Source organism: Eretmochelys imbricata, chromosome 1 (genome assembly GCF_965152235.1).
Source record: "Eretmochelys imbricata isolate rEreImb1 chromosome 1, rEreImb1.hap1, whole genome shotgun sequence".
NCBI classification, from domain to species: Eukaryota; Metazoa; Chordata; order Testudines; family Cheloniidae; genus Eretmochelys; species Eretmochelys imbricata.
The window spans coordinates 298,880,939-298,908,826 of record NC_135572.1 but is presented as its reverse complement, the minus strand read 5'-3'; the positions used below and the strand labels follow the sequence as shown (position 1 = coordinate 298,908,826).

The window sequence follows — 27,888 nt, the reverse complement described above, 5'->3', positions numbered from 1 at the left end:
GATGACTGGGATGAGGAGTTGAGAATGGGTATACTTGACACATATCAGAAGCTCTCTCTAACACTGGAGGGGAGGGATAGGAACACCCACTGTCATGAATGGAGCTGTTCACGCATCTCAGAGCTATTATTTCAGGCTGCATTCATCTCCACTGCATATTTTCTTTCAGCTGCAAACATCTCATTGAGATGAATGGGCCACTTCACACTACTCTGACCCTGCTATGCTGCTGATGTGTCGTGCCTGTTCTCCCCATTCTCCTAATTTCATATAATATTATAGTGGAGCACCAGCTCTGCTCTAGCTAAGGTCGGGAAACTATTCCTGCTTAAAAATGGACTCTTCTTAGTATTCTAAAATCCATATGCTTACATGGATTATCTTGAAATTTGCTATACCTTGTCGGAGTGTAGTGTAGGATTATTAAAATATCCCAGAGTGCATTGTCCCACATGGTGCTGTGTGCATGGCCTCTGGGCTTCTACACCTCCCTGAGGTGTTATAACCTTGTCTATATTAAGACAGTTTTTTGAAAAGTTTCCACTGAATGTACTTAACACTGTTTGAGCTTCATTAGTGTTAGTAATAGTGGAAGCCAACATTTTAAACATTGTTTCTTCTAAGCCTGCTTATAGTACTTCTAATCAACATGGTACTTCAAATGCTGGTTTATAAACACTTAGGGTTTATTTTGTTGCTAACACCAGTAAAACTAAACTAATACTGACAATGGTGGGAGGCTTTCTTTCTTTGCAAAATTGCAATAGCATAGAACAGATAGTTGCCCAGATTTTCCCAGAGTCCACTGATATTAGCACATCTAAGTGGGGTGGTAGGTGTTGCCATGTAAAGCACAGTGTTGATGGTAGAAAAGTTGCTGTGTGGATGCAAATGGAACTGTTTTTCTTTTAACCAGTTAAGGTGATTTTGCCACTTAATCATGATTTTGTAATCAGGCTATGTCTACTCTAAAACTAAGTCTGCTCCCTGATTCACTACCTTTTTTCCCAGCCTTGAATCAAACATCCGGGATTCCTTTGTATGCTCCTTCAATTGTTCTGTCTCTTCTTGGCAAACAACTGGATTGGCTGCCATGATTTGTCTTCCCCCTTTCTATAATCTAGAAGATGCAAAAACAGAGAAATCTCTGGCCAACAAAGTTAAGGACAATAGGGTTATGTGTAACAGGAATAAAAGGCACCTCAACAATGGCATTATATCCATTAATGGAACAACTGTCAATAATGCAAAAAAGGCATAAGCATTCCATAAACATTTCTGTTCTGTATTTGGGAAAAAGTTAGATGATGTATTCATATCAGATGATGATCATGATGAGGAAATACTTTTAACTCCAACAGTAGCTACTAAAGTTAGACACTTTTAAATCAGCAAGTCTGGATAACTTGCATCCAGCAGTTTACAAAGAGATGGTTGAACAACTTTCTGAACCATTAGTGTTGATTTTTAGTAAGGCTTAGAACACTGGGAAGGTGGCAGAGGACAGGAAGAAATCTAATGTAGTACCATTCTTTTAAAAAGATAAATGGGATCACCAAATAATAATAGAACTTCCAGTTTGACATTGATCCTGGGGAAAATAATAGACTGGCTGATATGGGACTCAGTTCAAAGATTAAAAGAGGGTAACTAAAGTCAATCAACATGGGATTATGGAAAACAGATTTTTTTCAAACTATATTCATGTTTTTGATGAAATTACAAGTTTAGTTGATAATGGTAATAATGTTGATTTAATATACTTTGATTTCTGTAAGGCGTTTGACTTGATACCACAAAATGTTTTGATGAAGAAACCAGAGCGATACAATTCAACATGGCACATATTAAATTGATTAAAACCTGACTGACTAATAGGTCTCACAATATAATTGTAAATGTGGGGTTATCACTGAGCAGGTATGTTTCTAATAGAGTCCAATAGGGATTGCTTCTTGGCCCTGTACTATTTTTAATAGTTTTATGAGTGATCTGAAAGAAAATACTAAACTTTTACTCATAGTTTGTAGATGACCCAAAGATTTGGGGAGTGGTACATAATGAAGAAGATAGGTCACTGATACTGAATGACCTGGATCCCTTAGTAAACTGGGTTTAAGCAAACCGTATGTGTTTCAGTATGGCCAAATGTAGGGTCATTCATCTAGGAACAAATAATGTAGGTCATACTTACATGATGGGGCACTCAATCCTGGGAGGGAGTGACTCTGAAGAAAACTTTGGGGTCATGGTGGGTAATCAGTTGAACATGAGATTCCAGGCTAAAAGGACTAATGTGACCTTGCATGTATAAACAGGGGAATAGGAGTAGGGAGATTATATTACATCTGTATTTGGCACTGGTGCAAGCACTCATGTGTCCAGTTCTGGTGTCCACACTTCAGGAATGCTGTTGAAAAATTAGAGAGGGTTCAGAGAAGAGGCACTTAGAATCCAAGCCCGCCATAGTGCCAAAATTTGGCTTAGAGATGCAGATAATTAAATGTGGTGGAAGAGTTCCAAAATTAAAGCATTAGATTTGGATTGCAACACTTTGCAGCCTTCAGTGATGGAGCAATTAGATGCTGAACAATCTAGATATTGACTTGTGACACATACAAAAGAAAAGAGACACAAGAATGATCAAAAAGATTGGACAATGTGCCTTTCAGTGAAAGACTCAAGGAGTTCAGTCTATTTAGCTTACCAATAAGGTGAAGGAGTGATTTGATCACAATCTGTAAGTTCCTATAAGAGGAACCAGAGTAACAGCCGTGTTAGTCTGTATTCGCAAAAAGAAAAGGAGTACTCCTTTTCTTTTTATAAGAGGAACATAAATTTGATAATTAAGGGTTCTTCAGTTTATTAAACAAAGGTGTAACAAGATCCAATGGCTAGAAGTTGAAGCTACACAAATTCCTACTAGAAAAAAGGTGCAATTGTATAAACATTGGAACAACTTAACACAAATTGTGGTGGATTTTCCATCACTGGAAATTAAGTCAAGATTGAATGTTTTATTGAAGGATATACTCTACTTCAACCACAACCATTGGACTTGAAGCAGGAATTAATGCAGGCAAGTCCTGTGGCCTGTGTCATTTAGGAAGTCAAATTAGATGATCACAGTGGTCTGGCCTTGGGATCTGTGACTTTACCCTTTGTCTCTTGAGTTGGGGTAGATTTGCAATCTACCTATGGGGCTGGATGTAGGTAGATTTTTTTTTTTTTTTTTTTTTTTTTTTAATGAAACCTAGGTAGAAGAGGAGAAACTAAAGTATATTCAAGGTTGTATGGAGGCAGTTGTTGGTGTTGTCAGAAGAGTCCAGGCCAATGAAAAAATGAAACATTAATTTCTCCGTCATAGGACATAACATCCTCCAAGCAATAAGGATTGCTTTCTTTACAATGGACATTTAGAGAGAGACAACTACATTGTTTTTTCTAATAAGCCAAAATCATTCTGAACTTTTAAGAGTCAATATATTATTCCTTTAAGTTAAACTTTAATTTGCACCAACAGAGCTGTGAGTAGCATGCTGGTGTATTACTGCATAACAATAATTCTTAGAGACTTTTTTGGAAGCAGCTTAAACCATTATATGAATTAATATTCAAAACCAGAAAAAATGTGTGCATATGTACATAGACTATAACAACATACAAAAAAACTACATCAAAAGAACACTGAGATTGAAAAGTCAAGCGCTCAAAAGTGGGGACATGCCAGAATTAAGGTTGCTTTTGCAGCCTTTAATTCGGTCTCCCCTATATGTATGCATTTTGATACAACCTTTAATTACATCATTACTACAATTCTTGCATAGACATCTTCCCCATTCAGTGTACACGAAGAGTAGTGCTCGTTGAACGGGTGGCTAATCAATATCTTTATATCCAGCATTTGGTGTGTGGGTCCTGTGCTGGCTTACTGCACGGCACCCAACATCTGCAGCAAATACAGAATTTTAAATTTTCTTATTCCTTTTTTTATGGCACCCATTACCGCAGTAGCTGAGTGTTTCACAAACATTATTTAATTTAGCTTCACGATATTCCTGTGAGGCAGAGAGATATTGTTTGTAGTATCTAGATCAGTGGTCCCCTAACTTTTCATGGTCATGCCCCCCATGGCAGCCAGGACCAGGAGCAGATGGGGTAAAGGGGCCAAAACTGGGGCCCCAGTTGGGGGTGGGGCTAGGAATGGAAGCCATAGCAGGGCCACAATTGGGAGCAAGTCTGGGGCTGGGAGCAGGGCTGGGAGCGGAGCCGGGGGCAGAGCAGGACCTCCCCACTTCCCATGGTGGCTGGCCAGGGCCCCCTGTGCCCTCCCAAACATTCATCCGCACCCCTCTGGGGGGGGAGGTGCCCCACAATTTGGGGATCTTTGGTCTAAATTGTTTTTAAAAACAAGCCAGGAAAAGAGAATTTCTATTTGCGTCATTGTGAACCTTTATATCCATAGCACAGATCTTTACTGCTTGAGCTAATGGAGTAACTGGTAGCAGTAGTAGGCTTTTATCCTCCATTTAGACCAGTCCCAAGCTGGGGATAGGGTACACAGTTTGCACTGGTTTCTACAAGAATTTTCTAGACAGCAAATGAATGTTAGGACTTGGGCTTTCTGGATGGGAGTATAGTGGTTACAGACCCTTCTGTTGTTTTCCTCCCGGAAGCCTATCCCCTTTTGGACCTGGCCCCGCTTTCTCTACTTTTATCCACCTCCAGCCTACACTTGTCTGTTCTGCTCCTCATCCCGCTGCATTCAAGTTAAGGTGTCTTTCTTCTCCTCCTCCATGCTGCTTGGCTGCTAGCATGGGAAGCACTGAAAACAAAGGAGAAAGAGTCTCCTTCCTTTCAGTTTTAGTGTCAGGAATCACAGTGGCCCCCAGCAGACAGGATGAGCAATTGCAGGGAAAGTCCTGAAGCCTTGGAATTGAGTATGAACAATGTGGTTGGCATAAAGGAGATATGTGGGACTGGAACATGTTCAGTGCAGACAGAATGTTTGGAGAATCTAGCTGCCAAATTCTGAGAGGCTTCCGTTTGCATAGGGTTATAAATTGGCCATATTTGGGTGAATTTTCACAGGAGAAGCAAAGTACATGACCCTGACCCCAAAAGGACCCCTGTGCCAACCTTCAAGTCTCTGCTTTTAAAGCATGAAGGTCCTAGAATTTCTCAGTGAAATGATCGTAAGAATTTTTTTAACACTGGCAAAAAAACATATTTTCCCCTAACTTCGTCCTCAGAAATTGCGGAATCGTTTTTACTGAATGGTTAAAGCTTGGCAAAGTTATAAGCAACTAAAACCAGTGTCTTACAATGCACAGCATTAGGCAAACTTAACTATAGGAGTCCCTGGATAATAAATTACATAAAAAATGTAAACTCAAATATGAGGATTGGGTGCTGTCTACTGACAGGACAAAAAGACTGTGCCAACTGTTTTGAAACTTAGAGAAGCTCTCAGTCTCATAAATGAAGGGCACATGCATCACAAAAGTGATGTGACATCGTAGAGGAGAAAACATGAAATAATTCAGAATTAATTGTTTGTGAAACACCCGCAATACTTCAGTTTCATGTCAGCATTATGATTTAAAATATGGAACAAGCCCAAATATTTTTATGGAGTAGAATTCAGTGATGGATGCACTCTTGTTAAACAGGAATGAGAGAAAATGAACATTTTGGTAGTTCAAATTGTGTGTTTTTGTTTTTTTTAAAAAGAGGGGAGAATATTGTACCAATTACAAAAATCTGGTAGACGTGGAAAATCATGTAAAATTCAAATGAAGTGCTTTTTAAGGTAAGTTTAAAAATAAAAATGACAAAAATACCATAACCTTGTGTCCAGAGGGGATAAGCAACAATGGTAAAATATGTTTGATCCACTGCGGTGTGTCTGTGGAATCTTTGTAAAGGGTTTACAGTGGTCCTCTACCTTTTCATGCTTGCTATTATGACATGAACAGAAAGGAACCTGTTGGTAACACTGATAAATTACTCCTGTACTACAACCTTTATCTTTGCAAATTTCTGATTTTTTAATTGAAATGCTGTTTTAAAAAACACTAATACAGGTGGTTACAAACACATGCAATAGCTAATGAAACAAAGTACATATCAAAATCATACTGTCAATGACAAATGATTACTATTTAAAGTCAATAATCAACTGGTTTTGTAACACTTTATTATGGTTTCTTACATTTTTTAATACAATGTTTTTTTCCTCCGTCCTTTTTAGCTTGTTTTATTTATTCTTATGCTGTAAGGTTTGTATTCTAAAATATTAATTAGTCTCTGGTATATACAGTACTGGCTTTATGTATATCAATATTTGTTATTTTCATACCGTGCGTGCTTCTGTCTCTTTATCTTTACAATTTCCAGAAGATTCTACTCACTTTAAAAGTATAACATAATATTTTCATGTTTCTTTTTAGTATACCTCCAGATAATCTTTCTATTCAAGAGTTTCAGAGAAACGAGAGTATTGATGTTGAGGTGAGGAAACTAGAGTGTTTTTGTATTAGTTTGTATATAAACTAACTAGGAATGTTCAGACTCTGAACACACCCTCCACCCCCCCACAAATTTGTGTGGCGGGGTGGAGGGTGAGAAAACCTGGATTTGTGCTGGAAATGGCCTAACCTGTTGATCACTTTAGATAAGCTATTACCAGCAGGACAGTGGGGTGGGAGGAGGTATTGTTTCATATTCTCTGCGTATATATAAAGTCTGCTGCAGTTTCCACGGTATGCATCCGATGAAGTGAGCTATAGCTCACGAAAGCTCATGCTCAAATAAATTGGTTAGTCTCTAAGGTGCCACAAGTACTCCTTTTCTTTTTGCGAATACAGACTAACACGGCTGTTACTCTGAAACAAGAGATTATACTCATTCAGTAATCATGATGATTTAAGCAGTGACTGTGTTCACCTCTAGAAAAAAACAAAGAAAGAAAGAACAGGAAAATATGGTCCTTGCTCCAGACACTTTAAATCTGAATGGACAGATGAAGCAACTCAGACTCATAGTGCCCTTGATGACCTCAGGCAGGTTATCAGACAGCACTGCAGTTTAAATAGGTGTGTTATAGTACTTGGTTGGGTTAACGCTGGAAAAGCCTTGGAAAAGGAAGAGACATTTGAATGAAGAGAGATTGGTCACTTTTCACACCAGGGCAGAGTTAAGAGTTCTAAATTGAAGGGCAGTGATAATTAAGTGCTTTAGCTTCAGTTATCTCCCAAGGACTGCAGCCGGGATATGCAGAGCTCAGGATTAATAATGGAAGCGGGGTCCCCTGTAGTGGCCTAGATCAGTGGTTCTCAACCTACACAGAAGTCTTCCAGAGGATACATCAACTCATTTAGATATTTGCTTAGTTTTATAACAGGCTACATAAAAAGCACAAGCAAAGTCAGTACAAACTAAAATTTCATACAGACAATGACTGGTTTATACTGCTCTATATACTATACACTGAAATACAAGTGAAATACTTACATTCTAATTGATTTATTTTACAATTATATGATAAAAATGAGAAAGTAAGCAATTTTTCAGTAATAATATGCTATAATACTAATATTTTTTTATGTCAGATTTTGTAAGCAAGTAGTTTTTAAGTGAGATGAAACTTGGGGGTATGCAAGACCAATCAGACTCCTGAAAAGGGGTGCAGTAGTCTGGAAAGGTTGAGAGCCACTGACCTAGATCTAGTGTGCAGTAAAACAGATCTACTGATGGGCATGGCACCTAACTCTAAATTCAGTTTGAAGTAAACATTTCAGCAGTGATTTTCAAAATTCAGTGGGATCTATTGAGTTATCTGCCCTTCATAAGATCAGGCAGATGCCTAAAATATGAATTTAGAAGCCTAATTTTAAGATCCTATTTTTGAAAAGTTTAGCCATCCTGTATTAGCAATTTTACAACGGTAAGCATAGTAAATATAAAAGATGTTGCTTCTCAAGTTTCACTGAGCATGACCATTATTCATGCTTTATTTGAACATTGCTTTGTTACATTTAATGAATGCATCCAGACTATAACTTTCCGTATCTTGTTCCATTTCTTTAAGTTTATATATGTCTTCTAAGTGTTAGTTATAATTTTAATCACTGATTTTTTCCTAGAAAACAAATTTAAATGTATTTCATTTGTTTTAGGTGGTGCAGCTCATCAGCACAGAGATACTGCCATATGCTAATTTTATTCCCAAGGAATTTGTTGGTCAGATAATGACTATGCTTAATAAAGGTTCAATACATTCTCAGTCATCCTCATTTACGGGTATGTTACCTGAATTATAAACAAAAGATATAAAAACAGTGTAAAAATCCTGTGGAAGGCAAATTAAAATGTGCATATTACAATACTGATTTTACCAAAGATTTTAAACTGCATGTATTACTTATTCACCAATATCATGAATAAGTTTCCAGCCCACAGAGGTGATCTCAAATACTGTAATTTTTAAATCTATGGGATAACTTTCATGCTATGAAGAATGCATAGTATTTTGTTTGCAACTTTCTGGTAATATTTCTGCATTTTGGGGCAAATATCTTTTTTTAAGGATGCACTCTTGTCTTTGTAGTTACCTAGGCTTTGAGTCCTTTTGTTTGTTTGTTTGTTTGTTTAAACTGTCTTCCTCCACTTCCCACTCACTTTGGTCTCCAGCATGCAAGTTAAAATAGGTTCTGGTAATAATTTCAGGCAATTGCAATCCATAAAAAAAAAAAAAAATCTTGTTCTTTGAAATTAAGTGACCTTGATAAAACTAAGGGGTGTAACTGACTAGACATTGCTTTTAGATTAAAGCTTAATAGCTAAGTTAAACACTAATTGAAAATATGCAGCTGTTTCTGAATTTTATGTGCTATTTAAAAATGGCTGTACTGCTATCTTTTTTCAAAATGTGTGCTTTACAGTATTTGTAAATATTTTAAATACTGTAAGTATGATTAAGGCAGCTATTGAAATTAAAAAATACGGTATGTTTACCAAGCTTGTTGCACTATTAAAGATTATTTTACTTTGACAGAAGCAGAAATAGATATTCGAATGAGAGAAGAATTTTCTAAAATGTGCTTTGAAACGCTGCTTCAGTTTTCATTCAGTAATAAAGTCACAACTCCTCAGGAAGGATACATCTCTAGAATGGCACTGTCTGTACTCTTGAAAAGATCACAGGATGTACTGTATCGCTACATAGAAGATGAAAGATTAAGTGGCAAGTGTCCTCTTCCACGGTATGTACTGTTTAAAAACTAAACAAAAAAACCAAACATGCCAATATATTATGGTAGAAAAAAATTTATTTATAATTAAGAATATAATTTGACCCAAAAAAATCTGTGTTCTTCTTCAAGTAGTGTCCGTATGGGTGCTCCACTCTAGGTGCAAGACTTCACCAGCCTTCCTCCTTTTGGGAACCGCTTTTACCACTTCCAGTGGGCTTGGGAGTCCGTCACTATGGACAAGTGGGTTTTGGGGATAATTTCCTCTTCTCTCTGTCATCCCCCCTTCCCATGAGAAGCTGCTACTGCAGGAAATAGACCCTCTTCTACACCTAGGTGCTATAGAACCAGTTCCTACACAGCAGAGGGGAAGGGATTTTATTCCAGATAGAGTGGTAGTTGAAGATTCAGCCTAGATTTAAGAGTACTCAATAACTTTGTCAAGGCACAAAAATTCAGAATGGTGACACTTGCAACAATAATCCCATCACTGGATCAAGGAGATTAGTTCTCAGCCTTCGACCTTCAGGATGCATATTTCCACATTGAAATCCACCCATCCCACAAATGATTCCTATGTTTTACAGTCGGCCAGTACAAATCAATTGCACGCACACAAAATGGGAAATGACTGCGTAGGAAGGAGTACTGCAGAAAAGGACCCTGGGGGTTATAGTGGATCACAAGCTAAATATGACTCAACAGTGTAACACTGTTGCAAAAAAGCAAACTTCATTCTGGGGTGTAAGTAAGACGAGAAATGGTTTTCACTGTATTCCTCACTGATAAGGTCGCAACTGGAGTATTGTGTCTAGTTCTGAGAGCTGCATTTCAGGAAAGAAGTGAACAAATTTGAGAAAGTCCAGAAGAGAGCAACAAAAATTATTAAAGGTCTAGAAAACATGACCTATGAGGAAAGATTGAAAAAATTGGTTTTGTTTGGTGGAAAAGAAAAGACTGAGGGGGGGACATAATAGTTTTCAAGTACATAAAAGATTGTTACAGGAAGAAGGGACGAAAAAATTTCTCCTTAACCTTAGGATAGGACCAGAAGCAATGGGCTTAAATTGCAGCAAGGGCGGTTTCGGTTGAACATTAGGAAAATTTGTGTCAGGGTAGTTAAGCACCGGAACAAATTGCCGGGGGAGGTTGTGGAATCTCCATCATTGAAGGTTTAAGAACAGATTAGGCAAACACCTGTTAGGAATGGTCTAGTTTTACATAGTCCTATCTTGAGCGTAAGCAACTAGAATAGATGACCTATTGAGGTCCCTTCCAGTCCTACACTTCTATGATTTTCAGTACAGGGTACTCCATTTTGGCCTATCATATGCCCCACGGGTATTTTCAAAGATCATGTCAGTAATAGTGGCTCATCTCTGCAGGATTGCAATTTTGGTGTTGCCTTACCTAGATGATTGGCTTTGGAAAGGACACTCCTGGGAGGTGACTTCTCAGACAATGTACGAAGCCATAGAACTCTTCCTGAAGCTGAGCCTGCAATTGAGCAATCTGAAGTCCACGTTGACCCCTGTGCAAAAGAGCCTCCTCCCAATGCACAGGTTTATGTCCCCTGCAAACTTAATCAGTAAGATTCCAATCAGCCCTTAGACCCTGGTCAGGCACTGTCTCTGGCTCCTGGGGAATTCAGTGGCTGGCACTTTCATTATAGATCACTAAGCCCCTACCAAATTCACAGTCCTTGTTGGTGACTTTCACAGTCATAGGATTTTAAAAATTGTAAATTTCATGACTTCAGCTATTTAAGTCTGAAATTTCACTGTGTTGTAATTGTAGGGGTCCTGACCCAAAAAGGAGTTGGGGAGTTCGGGGGGAGTTGCAGTGTTATTGTAGCGAGGGTTGCGGTACTGCTACCCTTACTTCTGTGCAGCTGCTAGTGGCAGCGCTGCCTTCGGAGCTGGGCAGCTGGAAAGTGGCGGCTGCTGGCCAGTATCCCAGCTCTGAAGTCAGAACCGCTGTCAGCAGCAGCGCAGAAGTAATGATGGCATGGTATGGTATTGCCACCCTTGCTTCTGCCTGAAGAGCTGGGCTCTCAGTCAGCAGCTGCCACTCTCCAGCCACCGAGCTCTGAAGGCAGCAGCACAGAAGTAAGAATGGCATGGTGTGGTATTGCCACCCTTACTTTTGTGCTGCTGCTGGTGGGAGCGCTGCCTTCAGAGCTGGGCGCCCGGCTAACAGCCGCCGCTCTCCAGCCCCCTCAGCTGTGAATGCAGCACAGAAGAAAGGGTGGCAATACCACGATCCCCCTAAAATAACCTTGTTGGACCCCCCCTTGCAACTCCCTTTTGGGTCAAGACCCCCAATTTGCAAAATGCTGGTCTCCCCCCCATGAAATCTGTCCAGTATAGGGTAAAAGCACACACAAAGGCCAAATTTCACAGTCTGTGTTGCTTTTTTCATGGGCATGAATTTGGTAGGGCCCTATAGATCACACATGACTGCTTATGCGATGTATTTAAGGGTAGCTCAGGATGGTTTATTTGCTTAGCAGTCAGTCTCAACATGTTGCTTTCCATACCCAGTTCTGTAAAGTTGGTGGAAAGATCCTCACAACTTGTGTGCAGGAGTCCCCTTCATCTGTACTCCCCCCAAGGACGGTCATAATGACAGATGCTTCTCTGTTGGGATGGCATGCGCATCTAGACACCCAACAGTTCAGGGTAGGTGGACGCCCCAAGAAACTTCTCTGCATATCTTCCTCCTGGAACTCAGTGTTACCCTGGAAACAGAATTTAGGTATGCTCCCAGTAGCTCACCTCGTGACCCGTCCAGGGTTTACCAAAAGCTCCCTCAAAACAACCCACCTATTAACCATCAGGTATGAATCTCCAGGGTGGCTAAAGCAATTCCTGGAGGACCTGGATACAGACTTCTAATAAATGTTTGACGCAGGTAGTATCTTTTCAAAATAAATCACCCTTTTATTGATGCAAACACAAATCCTTAACACAATAATACAAATCCCCAACACAACAGGCTGAAGCGCCCCCCAGAACTATATTACCACACAGTTTGACATGATGCTAAGTGACTGCACTCTGCTTATGGTGATCAGTCATTCACAGGCCGCTGACTGTTCCTGATAAGTCTTCAGATTATTCCTCTCTGATCTTCTTCTGCTGTCCTGCTCCTGGTCTTTTCCCTCTTTAGTGAACTGCTCCTGGTCTTTTTCCTCTACTGGACTGAATAGATAGTACCAAACAGGCAAAGCAAACGAACAGAACACTGATGTCCTCTGTACTTCTTCTTATATCCTTTTCTGACAGGCTTGATTGACATGTTCTTTTGCTTGCTTTTGCTAATAACTTTTTGTCAGAACTCTCCAGAGCACATACCACTTATAACATTTATTTTTAACATATCTGGTTTCATGATCAAAATTACCTCATTACTTGCCATTTTGTAACACAGTTTCTAATATACCTAGTCTTATGATCAACAACTGCCTTGTTGCAGGTTGTCCATGCCACTTTGCAACATTGTCTCTAATGTACCCAGAAGGTGTCCAACCTCATGGTCAACGTTATCCACCACTGTTTTCCCTGTCAACTTCTTCCCTGTCAATTTCAGTACTACATAACCTACAGCTTTCATCTAATAGTGGAGAGACTCTTGCTTATTCAAAATGGAGGCCGGGGATACAAGATGGAGTCTGGGGCCTTCAAAAAGGGGTTTATCTGGTATCAAGAGCAGGCAGATGCGCATGTCTCCAGTTTCCTGCCACTAATTAGAGGCAAAAACATAAAGGTCATGACTGACAACATGTCATAAATGTTTTATATAAACCAGCAAGGAAGAGTAAGATCCCCCTGCCTTGTGCTGAGGCTATAAAGCTTTGGAATTGGAGTATATGCAATCAGATTTTTATCACAAAATACCTTCCAGGAGTTCAGCACGTGACCGCAGACAGACTCAACAGGCACTTCTCTCAAGACCATGAGTGGGAGATAGATTAAACCATACTTCACCACATATTCTACCAATGGGTACTCAGATAGACTTTTTCACCCCAGCAATAAACAGGAAATGCATCCAGTTTTGCTCCAGAACTAGTCAGCATCATTGATCCCTGGGGAATGCCTTTCGCTTCCAGTGGTCGCTGGGTCTTCTGTATACGTTCCCCCCAACTCCTCCAATATCCAGAGTCCTACTCAAAAAGGGACAAGGCCAGAGTTGACAGACAAACATGGTGTCCTTATCTGATACAGATGACAGTGTTCTGCCCAATTACTCTTCATGCCGCTCCTCCTCTCCTCTCATAGAAGAGTGGAGAGATCCTTCACCCCAGTCTTAGAATCCTTTTCCTCAAAGCATGGCTGGTCGGTGATTCATGGGCATAGAAAATGCCTGTTCACAGCAAGTAAAAAGGGGGCTACTGCACAGCAGAAAACAGTCTACACCCTGCACTTAAAAAATGGACAAGATTTGCCCATTGGTACAATCTCAAACACGTTGCACCAACAACCGCATTGCTGCCAGACGTACTGGACTACATTCTAGAACTACAGACCTCAGGGTTATCACCGAGTTCCATTAGCATTCATCTGGCAGCCACCCTCCAATAGAAGGTTACGCTATATCAGCCCACCCAACGACAATGTGGTTCCTCAAAGGCCTGTGCAACCTTTTTCTGCCAGTTAAATGCCCTACTACAGTTCAGAACCTCAGTTTGGTTCTACCGATCTCATAATCTTGAAGCACCCACTGACATACAAACTCACTCTGAAATCTGTTTCCACCTCCAGCCTTTCTTAAGAATGTTCCTATCATTGAAATATTTAAAACCTCAACACGAGCTTCTATGCATACATTTGCTGAATGCTATGCTATAATTCACCACTCTGCTTCTGATACTGTGTTTGGCTCAGCAGTACTTTCTTACACACTGAATTAGACTCCAAAGCCGCCTCTTCCTTAAAAGGGAACTTCTCTGTAGTCACCTAGAGTGGAGAACCAATAGGGACACTACTCGAGGAAGAAGAAATGGTTACTCATCCCGTGCAGTAACTGCAGTTCTTCAAGATGTATGACCCGATGGTGCTCCACTACCCACCCTCCTTCTGCTCTGCTGCAGTTACCTGTCATGGGGCTTCATGGTAGAGAAGGAACTGACGATGGTTAGTCTGTGCAATGCTATATAGCAACACCATGGAGCACAAGGTGGAGTAACACGCATGCTCAGGCCGAACAGACACTGCTATGAAAAATCTCCCATGGAAGTACAAGGGGCACAAATGCTCCTAGAGTGTGGACACAGAGGGACACATCTCGAAGAACTGCAGTTACTGCACAGGGTGAGTTTCCATTTCTTATGGAAGAATGTGTAAGGGCAGGGAGTTTCAGATCAAATGTCAATGCCAAATTTGGGAAGCTTTTGATTGGAAGGACTTTAAGAAGCGGTTATCCTCAGGACTATTACCCAGAGTTCAGGAGTGCAACATACAGTAGTACAATTTTCAGAGACAATGAAATACAAGTTTCTGTAACCATCTCGTCCTTTATTTCTAGTAGAGGTATTGATAGGCTGATGAGAAAATAATCAAGTTCCTAAAAATAAAATAATAGCAAAGTAGCAGTATTCTGAAGCATTATTCATACCATAATTGTTGAAATAGAAAGCTGAATATAAATATATTGTAAAATTTTTAAAGGTACCAATGCCCTTTCTTAATCTGAAACATTTTTGGTAAATAATTCCTATAAAATATGATAAGAGCTTAAAGAAAATTTCACTGTATCCTTGTAGCTATCTCCCATTGTAGTCTACATCCTTTAATCTTGCTAGAGCCTTGTTTACCCAAACACTTAAATAACTTAGGCATCTCAGTCCCATTCAAAAGCTTTTGCAAATTTTATCCATTGAGTACATGATTGAATAAATTACTTTTGTGGGACTATTTATATGCTTGAAGTTAAGCACATATATTAGTGTTTGCATGATTGAGGCCTATATATTGACATGATTTCTAAAAATTAAATTAAATATAAATTGGTCACAGGTGGGGAAATGGCATCAGCTAAAGATGAATGTTAATTACAGCATTAAATAACCTTTGTTTCACTGGGTTGTGTCCCAAAGGTTTTATTGTTCAAAACTTGGTTTTGTATTTGCTATATAAAAGTCAACAGAAGAATCATATTCTGGGAAACATTTTTTGAAATTGTACAGTTGATGATAGTTTATATTTTTTCCCCTTGTAGGCAGCAAGTAACAGAAATCATATTCGTTTTAAAAGCTGTCAGTACTCTAATAGATTCACTTAAGAAAACTCAGCCTGAAAATGGTAAGTTGTTTTAATCAGAAGTCTAAACAAAATTGTGGATGTAATATGTTTGTGCAAAAATCGCTATTTCCAAGAAAAGTATCCTCCATAAGATTCTTAATTTGCCCTTTCAAGTAGAAAGTAGAAATTTTTAAAACATCTCTTTAATAGGTCCATCAGCCCACATCTCTGAGATGTAGATGACATAAAATAATATCTAACTCTTATATAGAGCTTTTCATCAGTCACTCTCACAGCACTTCACAAAAGAGTATCACTAGACTAGAAAGCTTCCAGCTGTTGTACCAATGCCCTTTCTTAATCTAAAACATTTTTTGGTAAATAATTCCTATAAAATATGATAAGAGCTTTAAAAAAAATGTCATTCTATCTTTGTAGCTATTTCCCATTGTAGTCTACATCCCTTAATCTTGCTAGATCCTTGTTTACCCAAACCGTATTCTATTCAGTCTTACAGCTCTCATTCACTATTAGGTCCATTAAGATTAAGATAGTCATTTATGTAACATGATAGGGATAAGTTTACTTTATCTAAAGATACTGTCTGTGTAATATTTTTACTTCTGAGTGTTGGCTACACGAGCAGAACGCCTGTTGCTTTTAGAACATTTTTGGTCCCTATGGGCAGTGTTCACCAGTAGTCTTAACCATTGCTCTTGGAAAACTTACATCCAGGTTATTCTTCACCATAGTCAATTAACCATTGTATTCCAAAATCAAAAGTAAAACTTCAAGCTGTTGGAAAAAACTTTCTTAGGACAGGGAGCTCAAAATAGACAGCAAACTAAAGAAGGCATATAGTTTAAAACTCCCAGCTGTTGAACTGGATGAGAAGTACTATCGTGGATATTACATGTGTTGTGCTGTCCTTTCATGCCCTCTGCTCTTGCATTCTGGAAGGGTTCTGAAATTGACAAGAGGCCTGGTTAGTGAAAAGCTTCAAAAAGACTCTTGCAACTATCACTTTGGATGGCTAATTGCTTTTATTTTCCTCTCCTACCCCAATCAGAAGCACATTTTTAACTGTCACTTTTCAAAGAGGCTCACATTTTTTTCAGGCATGATCACATTCCTTAAAGTGCCACTTGAAAACTCCCTTAAAACTTTCTCTACATTTTTTTAGCACGAACAGAAGAGAAAAATACAAAACTAAGGAAGCTTTCAACAAGAATAGAATGGACACTGTTAAAAAGCTGCTGCTTTTTGCCAACTCTGGAAGTCTATAAAATCATACAGAAATTTTCTGCAGTGCATTACTGAAATAATGTGCAAAACAAGAGCAAAATATGGTAGATTCCACTTAATAGCAGTCCTGATATTAACAACTTCCAGTTAATAGCAACGTTTTGCCAGGAACCAGTCCCATCACGTTGACTTAATGGGATTCAAATAGTAGCAACTGCATGACACTACTGAGAATTTTTTTTGGTAGAAAGGTCCCAGCCACAGGCAGGTTTGTGGAGCTTCCACAAGGGAAGGAAGCACTGGGACGTGCCTTCCCTGGCTGTAGTTCCACAAACCCGACTGCACCCAGAGACCTGCTGCCAGCAAAGGAGTTAACAGATCGGGGTGCCTGTATCTCCTGCCAAAATCCCAGCACTGTGGGTTGGGAGGGGAGGTTGTGGGCAGATTAGCAGCAGGATGGGGAGCTGCATCCCCGATGCTGGGGCTTTCCACAGGGAATGGTGGTTCTGGGGACACATGGAGCTGCGTGGTACCTTTCCATGCGCTCTCAAGATTGTACCCGCATGTCCCAGCACTTTCTTTCTTGGCCACAGCCCCACAAACCTGCCTTCCATTTGTTGGCAACTTCTGGATAATGGAAACTTTTGCTGGAAACCAAGAGTTTGTTAATAAGCGGAATCCACTGTATCTGAGATTTTCTATCCAGTTTATGATCCTAAAGCATAGTATGCATTACATTAAACCCTGGAGACCTACTAACCTGAAAATGCTTTAACTTTATATAGTAGATGGTTAACTTGCGCACAAAGTCACAACATAACTTCATTGTCTGTCAGCTCTTTCTTTGTGAGGCAGGATAGTCATCTTTGTGTATCTACCCCATCCCTGATAAATAGGTGGTTCTTAAAGTAGTTGTCCCGATGGGTGTGCAAGTGTTTAGTAGCACACTTCAGGTGGTGTGTGTGTTTGGTAGCAGTGTCTGCCGCTGCACCTAATACATCCTTGTGCTCCAGTCTGAAACCTGCTGCCACTCCAGTTTTTTCCTCAGCTGCCTGTGCTAGAGACAGAGTTTTGCAGTGTCAGTTAACTTCAAATTAGCTAGCTTGCCAGTCTGATTTTTTTTTAATTTAAACTTTTTAATGAAATATTTATTAATTTCCCACACACAAACTACAGCAAGGGCCTGTCTGCAGTTTGTGGGCCATATGCAGCCTGTACGTTTGTAAGACCTCATCCCAGACTTCATTCCCAATGCCTTCAAGCCTGGCTCAAGCACAGCTTGTCCAAGAGAGTGTCTATCTCTGATCTGTCAACTCTCCGTGAGTGGAAGAATCCCTGCAAGGTATGCTTGCATTCATCCCCCGCAAGGACCAGCATCACAGATGCCTCTCTGTTACGCTGGCGAGCTCACCTCCATGGTGAATTCATGGCACAAGGCAGGTGGAGCCATTAGGGTCCTGTTCTTCACATCAATCTATTTGAGCTCAGAGCAGTTCAACGTAAGTGCAGTCATTTTTTACTCAAAATCAAGGGTCACTCAGAAGAGACATGATGGACAACAGAGCTACCATATATTATGTAAACTGCTGAGGAGGAGCACAATTCCAATCCTTGTGCACAGAAGCAATGAAATTTGTAACTGGTGCTTAACCCACCAAATCAGCATCTCAGTGGCATTTCTGTTAGGTCTGCGAAGCATCACTGAACAGACATTTCTGTGAAGACTACAAATGGGAGCTGAGCTATCCTGTCCTACGGGTAGTTCTCAGCTATGGCTGTCTAGGGATAGACTTCTTCCTGATGCCATGCAACAAGAAATTCACACAATTTTGAGAGGCGCGGGGCGGGGAACACCACCATAACTCATTAGGAGATGCCTTCTTCACTCCTTGGCCACTAAGGGTATGTCCACACTGCAATTAAAAACCCATAGCTGGCCCAGGCCAGCTGACTTGGGTTCATGGGAGTTGGGCTAAGGGGCTGTTTAATCACAGTGTAGATGTTCGGGCTTGGGCTGGACACTGAGCTCTAGGACACGGCAAGGTGGAAGAGCACTTCAACATGTTTGGTAGAAAATAATCTTCAGCTACTTTACAATTCAGAATCCCCAACTACCAGACATTAATGGTGAAGTACAACCATACAAATTATGTCAGGCTGAACTCCTTTATTGAATATCTACCAGCAGAACACACAGAGCAATTCCAGGCACTTATTGTAGAAGGCCAACTGCTCGCCATACCATCTCTGCAGGCTTCTCTTGACACTGCTGATACTGCCATTCAGTCTATTTCTAAGACAGTAGTTTTGAAGAGGACCTCCTGGTTTCAGCTCTCAGGATTTCCAGAGGAGGTCCAGAATATGGCACTAAACTGTTCACTGACAGCACAGGATGAGTGCACACATTAAAGGACTCCAAAGGCCACTTTACATTTTCTCTGAGGATCTATCCTTGGAGGTTGTTAAGGCCTGGCTTGACAAAGCCTTGTCTGGGATGATTTAGTTGGTGTTGGTCCTGCTTTGAGCAGGGGAATGGACTAGATGACCTCCTGAGGTCTCTTCCAACCCTAATATTCTATGATCTATACATGTACCCAAAAGAGAGAGTTTAGTAGGTCCCAGACAGCACAGAGGTCCTGCCCCGTTCAATTCTCAGAGGATATATGAACTTCAGTGCAAGAGACAAAGATTCCAGAGGAGAAAACCACCCACTTCCCAATATTCAACCTCACAAATCTTCCACCTCGTAGCACCAATTTTGACAGGGTGGTTGAGGTCCTGAGCTGCTCTCCCCTTTTTATATTAAAAAAAAAAATACCATTTGGGGTTCAATGAGATATTGAGGTAAAAATCTGGTGTCCCATAGCTTTTAGTGTTTTTCTTTACATATTAATTAAAAATGCTTTTCTACTGTAAAAATATGAACAATATTACATTATTGCATTTTGTACTTTTCTGTTACAGTTGATGCAAACACATGGGCACAAGTTATTGCGTTGTACCCAACTTTAGTTGAATGTATCACTTGCTCATCCTCGGAAGTCTGTTCAGCTCTCAAGGAGGCACTAGTTCCCTTTAAGGACTTCATGCATCCACCAGCACCCAAGGTACAGAATGGAGAGTCTTGAAAAGATAAAACTTTTTTATTTTTGAAAGAAAAAAAGTATCCCAAAAAAGAATGTTTGTTCCTAACTGAGACTTCTCTGAGGAAATCTCTTGTGACTAGTACTTGGCAACCAGCGTTGATCTCCTTTCAACTGTACTAACAAGAGCTTTGTAATTCATGCATACAAGCTTACAGCTCAAAGGTTCCAGAGTGAGTAGCAGTGCAAGCCTTTAATAAATTTAACTGACTAGATGGAATCAGTTGTAACCTAATGTACTTGCTACAATATATTGAAGTGGTGACTGAAAAGTGGGCTTATGTATAGCTTGTGGTGTATGTGTTAATGATGTAATTTAAAAAAAGTATTTCAATTCAGTCAGATTTATTAGGCTGGTGTTTTGCACCCTTTTTTCAAGTACAAAATTGTACTAAAATTTTATGCAAGATGGTACTGTAACATTCCATATGATTATCTGTAACCAGCCTTTGTAAACAAAGGGAACTGATGAACTTGTGTGTATAATAAATGGTACAGTTCTGTATAAAATAGTTGCATTTATTATTTAAATTCTTTTTAAAATATTGATAATGTTAAATGCTTGAAAATGTATTTATTATGAATACTAAGTTGTATGCTTGCATTTTTACTTACAATTTGCCTTCATAATTGGCAGATATGGTTATTCATATCTCATCATGCAGTTAATTTTTTGCTTATTTGAATGTATCTTATCTCAACATCTCAACAAAGAGATCATATGATGACAGACAGCAGCAAATAGCCAATGATCTGCTGATTTCAAACTTTAAAGTAGATGATTTGAAATGAGTTGAATATGTGGAAATATACTGTAGCACTCCAACTCTACCGTACCTCACATCACAAAATATTTGTTTCAACATATTCATTTACGTAAGTCTATCCATTTTTATGTTTGTTTTTGGTGGTAGTTGTCCTGCTTTACAAGAATGTTTCATATTTGGGATTTATATCTCTTTTTTGCCCATAATGTTAGTTGTCATTGTCTTTGAATTATGATCCAAGAAAGGTGATTTCAAATATCTGATATATTTGGCTGTAACTTTCTTTGTTTGTTTCAGTAATCTTAAGCACTCTGTTTTGTACTGTCTTTTCAGCCCAAACAATAATTGTTCTAACCTTCAAGTATAAAATGTGCGCGTGATATAAACCATGAGAAGTGTATTTTTGAAGATTGTTATTCATTTAGAAGTGCAGTAAACTTTCTGTCATGAAGTAAAATGTGAATTTTCTCTTTCATGTACTACATAGTTGAAGCAGAATACTTTTGAGTACTATTCTTTATAAAGCTGAATTGTGATATAGCATATTATATTCCTATTCACTGAATTGTTTCAGTAATATTTCACCTGTATTTAGGTATTTATTATCATCCATATGAAGCGCTTTAAAACATAGCTTTAAAACCATAAAAGTCGAAAGTTAGGATCCTACGTCCACAGTTAGGCACCTATCTGGTTTTTCCAAAGTGCTGAATTCTTAGTAGCTGCTATTGTCCTGGCCCAGTGCAAGGGACTGGACTAGATGACCTACGGAGGTCCCTTGCAGGCCTACATTTCTATGATTATATGAAATCAGATGAGGTCCTTGGGAGGAGTTGACTGCTCAGTGCTTTTTAAAATTGGGCAGACAACTTCCTATGGATTTAATAGGTTAACTTAGGTTCCGGACTTTTAAAATATTGTGCAGATATTAAAAACAAGGATCATGCATACACTTTTATAGGTTAAAGGATATCCATTTGGTTTATGTGAATAGCTTAGGGTTGCTAACCCTCCAGGATTGTCCTGAAGTCTCCAGGAATTAAATATTAATCTTTAATTAACAATAATGTCATGTGATGAACCCTCCAGGAATATGTCCAACCAAAATTGGTAACCTTAGAATTGATGTATAGTTGGAGGAGTTGCTAGTAGAGTGTTTCATTATGAATTGGCCAGAATTAGAGAATCTGTAAGTGCATAGTACTATGCAACCACAGTTTTGAAATGCTTGCTCGTTTTATGCTCCATATTATATTATTTATTATTATCATTTTAAAAATAGAAAAATAGGAGAGAGCGAACTTTCCTTTACGTTTCATTTTCCATCATTGGGGATTTTTAAGAGCAGGTTGGACAAACATGTCAGGAATGGTCTAGATAATACTAAGTCCTGCCTTGAGTGAAGGGGACTGGACTAGATGACCTCTTGAGGTCCCTTCCAGTTCTGTGATTCTATGATTTTAAACTACAATAAATGCACAACAGGCTTTAAAACCTTGTGTATTTCTCAGTGAACAAAGTTGTATGGAATTCTGTCTTCAAGCTTGGGTAAACAAGTTTCTTCCCTAGCTTTGGAGAACACAAATTTTGTATTAGGAAACCAAATATTTTCCTTAACATCTGAATTTGGGTAGGTCTTGCAATGTTTTTGTTCATTTTTAGTGTAAAAATAGCTAATTTTGAGAAGCCGTTCCAAAATGCCACAATATGGAAGCCTATACACCAAATGAACGTCCTCGAAAATCTGAAAATAACTGCAGTATTGATGAAAGCAACATATTTTTTAGGGCCAGGTCTTGTTGACTTCAGTAGAAGGATGGTCAGGGCCCATAGTGTTACTTACAATTATTGGGGGGAGGGGGAGAGGGGTTTGGTTTTTTTAATTTAGAATTATCTATTTTAGCTAGCTATGTCAGAGCTTATTGTTTTTAATTCCTATTTATTTTATTTGGGAAAGCAGGCTAAAGATGCATCAGACCCAATAAAGGATAACAGTATATGCTCAGTACAGTGAACTTTTTTCAGCTTGATCTGTATAAAACATCTTCTGTTTTATTTGTCTATATTCTTTGTTTCTAGAACTTAGTGTACTTTATAACCGGGGGGTGGGAGGCACACCTTTTAAGAGGCATTTAAAACCAACTACCTTCTACTTATTAGCTTATTTTTCCTCCCCTTAGTCACCAAATTATTCTTAGGGCATCTGGAACTCACCTTAAAGCTGAGGTCTAATCTAGTCAGACATTCTTACCCTTTTTTATATACATGACTAGCTTATGAAAGCTAACAACTTAAGCATTTCATTTAGAAGGACGGCTTTTCACTGTGGATGAAAGTCAGCCTCTTTACAATGTCATCTTGCTCATTTATAACTCTAGTATTACTTATGTTTGAAGTATTGCTTTCTTTTCCTCTATTGAGGGTTCTTGTTTTCTAATAAATATTGATACAGGAGCACTGATACAGTCTTTTTGGATTCATAGAATTTTTATTTTATCAATATTTCTAGAAATGGAGGTTCTGTACATCCTCTGAGAAATATCTTAACCAGTAAAAATGTAGACCCTGAAGCTGCACTATACATATGTATAAGTTTAACTTTATATACATGAGTAGTAGTCCTATTCAAATCAGTACTTTCACATGAAGTAAAGTATGTGCATCCATGTTTGCAAGGTTGGAGCCTAACTTATTTTAGTGTAAAATTCACTAAAATGTACTGGATCTGCAAAAGTAGCTGGGGAGTCAAGGTAATTCTTATAGCCTTATGAGGATAACTTCTTGAGCTCCCTTCCTGCAATGTACTATAAGGCTCTAGATTCTGTGGGAAATGTCTTCCAGTAATTTATAAAATTACTAAATACAACCTACCACCTCCCAAAAAATGATTGGGAGCCACGAGTGAAAATGTGAAAGTCCTGCAGATACACTGAAAGGAACATACACAAGATATTGAGGAGAACTTACCTCCTCTCCATACCTCAGACATTGCAACGATATGAGCAAGACTTTGAGCTTGTATATAATCACAGTTTATCTAATAAGTAAAAGTGAATATATACCCTAATTTCAATTCAGAACATAGATTGCCACAACTTCCAATTTTTAATAAGTTTATTAAATACTGAGTATCCTAATATCAATGAACAAAATATTAATAGGCATAATATTTGCATTTACTAAAACGAGAAATAAGATCTTAAAAGATTGCATTATGTTTTTGCCCAGATCAAAAGGCATTTCTCATCTCATCCTTAGCTCTCTGGATCTTGTAAGATACAATTGTGGTGCGTCCGTATAAGTTCATTGTTAGTACTACTCCAGCAGTTGAGTAAGACATTTTTTTCTAGTAAAAGAGGATGTACTGAATAGGGAAGCAGGGTGAATGGTTAACAATTGATATTCATAGATCAGCTATTCTTATTTTCTTTCATAACATTTTTTATAAATGCGATACACAACATTTAAACTCGTAGAGATCTATTTTCTAAGCATGTTTTAAAGGCATTTACTTTGGAATACTTTCAATCTCCGATATACTTGTTTTGAGGTTTTTTGTTAGCTTCTGTTACACAGCAACACTTAGTGATAGAAGTCTCAAGACTATGCTATATGTTTGCTCCACGGAGCCATTCTAATTAATATTTTGAACACATGCTAGATATCCGCAGTGATGCAGAACTCAACTGAAGCATGAACCATAACTAATTGTGCTCTGTGTGATTGATTCTTAGCCATCATATAAGAAAATATTTTTTACACCCATATAAGGTTTCATTTTGTTCTGGTCAGCTAAGAAGTACCTATTGAATCATACAAATAAACAAATGCCAACAAAATGGCAGCTATCCTGTCCTCCATGAAGATATAGATATATTTACAGATAAATTAAGAGATCCAGTGGTGCAGTAACACCAGGTTGTAACTTTTTCTTTATTTAGACAGAAAACAGTAAGCTATCGCTCTTGAGTTGTAGAAGTTGTCACAGTTCTACAAAGTGGTCTTAGTCTTGAGCTTTTACCATTAACAGACAATCCTGATAAATATTTTAATTTCCTGCTGTCTCCCAAAACCAGTTACTGCCTGGCATGTATGTCAGACTTAAATCTCTTCATGGGCATGGTTTTAGCTAACCTCTTTAAGTGTCTTACTTGTAGTTGGCTAATAAAGTTTATAGTCTGCTGCCACTGACAATTTATTTTTACACTCCGTCTGTTTTTGTCTAAACAAATTCCATACACAATGATTAGAGATGCTGTGACTGCCACTTATCATGCTGACCAGTATTGTTTAATTGTTTCCTAGTGCTCCCTTTGACATTCTCTATTGCCTGTTGTCTCTTAACTTAGTCTTAAATTGTAAGCTCTTTTGGGGGAGGGACCATCTTTTTGTTATATGTTTGTACAGCGACTAACACAGAGTAGCCCTGACTAGAGCCCATAGGCACTATTACTGGATAAATAATATATAATAATGATAATAGTAGACAACCGCTTCTGCCTTGGACATAAATATGTTTGGGGATCAAGAATTATATTTTAACTAAAAGTGTATATTTTAGCCATACAGATCACCACTGTGTTGAAGTTTTGTCAAGGGTTACCATAGGCAAGGCTAGTAGAACACACAATTGCAAACCATAAGGTTGACCGTTCCTCACTAGAATCCTTAACTAAACTCAAACTTGAACTTATTTTCTCATTTCTTTTTAGCTGTCATTAGTTGAAAACAGATGGAGAGTTGACGAGGCAGAAACATACAAGAAGTCTATTCCAGATGTCAGGAGGTGCAGAGAAGTCTCTTACACCAACAGTGGTGAGATTGTGTTAACAGGCAGAGAGGAGGCCAGTGCTAGACAAGCAGGGAAGAGAGCCAGAAGAGAAAAGATTAGTGAGATAGGTGGAATCAAGGCTATAATGGATTTAAATATGAGGAGAGCAATATATATAGAATCTTGAATAAGGAGAAAAAATATTTATAGAATGGGAGTGAACTGATTCTGTTTTTGTATGTGTGAAAAAGGTGGGCAGCAGTCTTCTGTACATGGGAGAGTCTGCAGACCTGGGACTTGGAGAAAATCTAGGAACTCCTCTGGGGTTTGGGATGACTTTTTAAGCATTACCTTCTGGCTTTTCTTTTTCTCTTTGTCTTTTTTTAATTGTGTTAAAAAAAAAAAAAAAAAGAAGAAGAAGAATATGGAGGCTTCCCTTCTTATATTGTAATGGGCTCTCTTAAAAATGTTCCTTCATAAATGGATAAAAATGTTAATGGGCCTACATGAGCCCTAGGCTGATTACGAAAACATTTAAAAGAGCAAGGTTTGGGAGGAACATTGGCCCAGTGAGGACTAAGAGTATTATATAAATTAACACACACTTTCTGTGGGAAGAGGTAGCTAGTGCAATACTGTATTAAGAATGCATTCAAGCAGCCACGAAAACTTTACTGCAAGCTTAGGTAATTAAAAACAAGACATGGGGAGAAGAGGATTTGGAGGAAACATAGTGCCTCAGATAAAATTGAAGGATGAAAACATGAGGAACTTCAATTCACAATCCTGGGTCTCTTGGCTTCTGTGCAGACACAAGGATCTGTCCGCAGTGTGCAGCTTGGAGGATCCAAGGCCCTGCTCAGAATTGTGAGTGTGCGAGAATGCCCCCAAAAAAAAAAATAAATAAAAAAGTACAGTTTAAAAACTAATGCTAACAAACGATTGCGGACTTTTCAGGAGCATAGAAACTTTCAAAAATAAAAATCTATAAACATATTTCACATATGTGCATTTTAATAATCTTCATAAGCACTGTGCACATCAGGTTTTGTAGGTAACTAGTTTTTTTACGTTTTACTTGATCTCCTCTATGAAATGTGTGTATATACAGTTGCAAAAAAAAGTTATGAAAAGATTGACTACTGTACAGACAAATCGAGCTGAATTCTTTGATCTGCTTAGCAAGCTGATATCTTGTTCCAATAATTCTTTATACTACATTTCAGTGTTATCAACCATTTTCTCACCAAAATAATGTTCACTTAGGACCTGATTTCCACTTGTGAGCATGCACATTTATCATTAACATCTGCACTTGCAGATGATAAATTTCATCACCTGTGTCTGCAGGGGCAGTGCTGGAAAAATGCTTAGGCAGGTGCATATATTCATAAAGTTATGTGCATATAATTTGAGGCCATATTGATGCCTCACTGAAAATCGGGTTCTATAATCTGATTTTTTTTAAATGGGGTGTACAGGGGGAACAGGACCTTTACAGTTTTTTGTCCTGTAATATATTTTAAAACTTCTTAATTAGCAAAGCCTGTGTAATAGTATTTAATTTTCCTAATTTAACAACAACCATTCATAATATTTTTTTAAAAAGTAAAGCTTCAGTGGGCCTTAAAAGCACATGCCTAAGCATACTACCTGAGTCTGATACTAAGTCACATTCTGGGAATTTACTGAAATATAAATCCTTGTTCTCACCTGAGCAGTATAGCATGGTATGTAGATCTGTATCTCTTTCCTGGGGAGTATATTCCCTAAAGCAGTCCAGTTTATCATTTGTAAGGGAAATGTTTAAACCTACATATAAAGCCCTGTATGTTAAAATACTTTTTAAAATTGTCATTGTATTACTGTTTTATTTTACTTAAGCCTTATGCTCTTCCTTTTAAGTAGAAGCATCACTGACAGAAGACTCCATTGTTATAAATCACCTTCTCTAATTCTAATGCCATAAATGTGTCAACAGAATTAAATTCACAAGTAAACTATTGAAGAGTAATTTGCATCTTTTCTCTTCACCCCATTTATTGAATAGTAATTTATTGGTTTTTGATGTTCCTCGGAAAAACTGCACAAGTCAGAAAGCCGTTAGAGATCCATAGCCATTAGAGAGTCATTTTTAAATGTTTGTGAGTAAAAACACCTCTCTCTCTCATAGTTAAGTTTCACCACTTAGGGTAATACCAAACACAGTTCTTGGTACAAAACTAGACAAGCCATTTACAACACACACTTTGCTTCTCTACAAAAGAAAAAGGACACTAAACTATCTTAGCTACTACATGCCACAAGGGGCCACAACAGAGGTTCCCTTAATCCACCCAGCAATAGTGTTAATCTATCCAACTATACTCTTAGCCCAGCAGAAGAATCTGTCCTATCTTGGGGCCTCTCCTTCTGCCCCTCCACCCCCACGAACATGATACAGTTCTGTGATGACCTAGAATC

At 38.6% G+C, this 27,888-nt stretch overlaps 1 protein-coding gene across 7 annotated transcripts in view; it reads left to right on the top strand.

Annotated features, from left to right (window-relative positions):
• MON2 (MON2 regulator of endosome-to-Golgi trafficking) overlaps window positions 1-27,428 on the top strand; it is a 158,003-nt gene extending 130,575 nt beyond the window's left edge. For 3 of the 7 annotated variants that reach the window (XM_077833604.1, XM_077833588.1, XM_077833615.1), the window contains 5 exons: window positions 6,453-6,513; window positions 8,181-8,304; window positions 9,059-9,266; window positions 15,477-15,559; window positions 19,709-21,111. In XM_077833604.1, coding sequence (XP_077689730.1) covers window positions 6,453-6,513; window positions 8,181-8,304; window positions 9,059-9,266; window positions 15,477-15,559; window positions 19,709-19,872 — 640 coding nt within the window. In that variant the 3' untranslated portion in view covers window positions 19,873-21,111. Of the gene's footprint in view, window positions 1-6,452; window positions 6,514-8,180; window positions 8,305-9,058; window positions 9,267-14,349; window positions 14,570-15,476; window positions 15,560-19,708; window positions 21,112-25,366 lie in introns of those variants that run through there. The other 4 variants (XR_013347902.1, XM_077833626.1, XM_077833597.1 and 1 more) reach the window with 4 other exon arrangements.
• The last annotated feature ends 460 nt before the right edge of the window (window positions 27,429-27,888 follow it).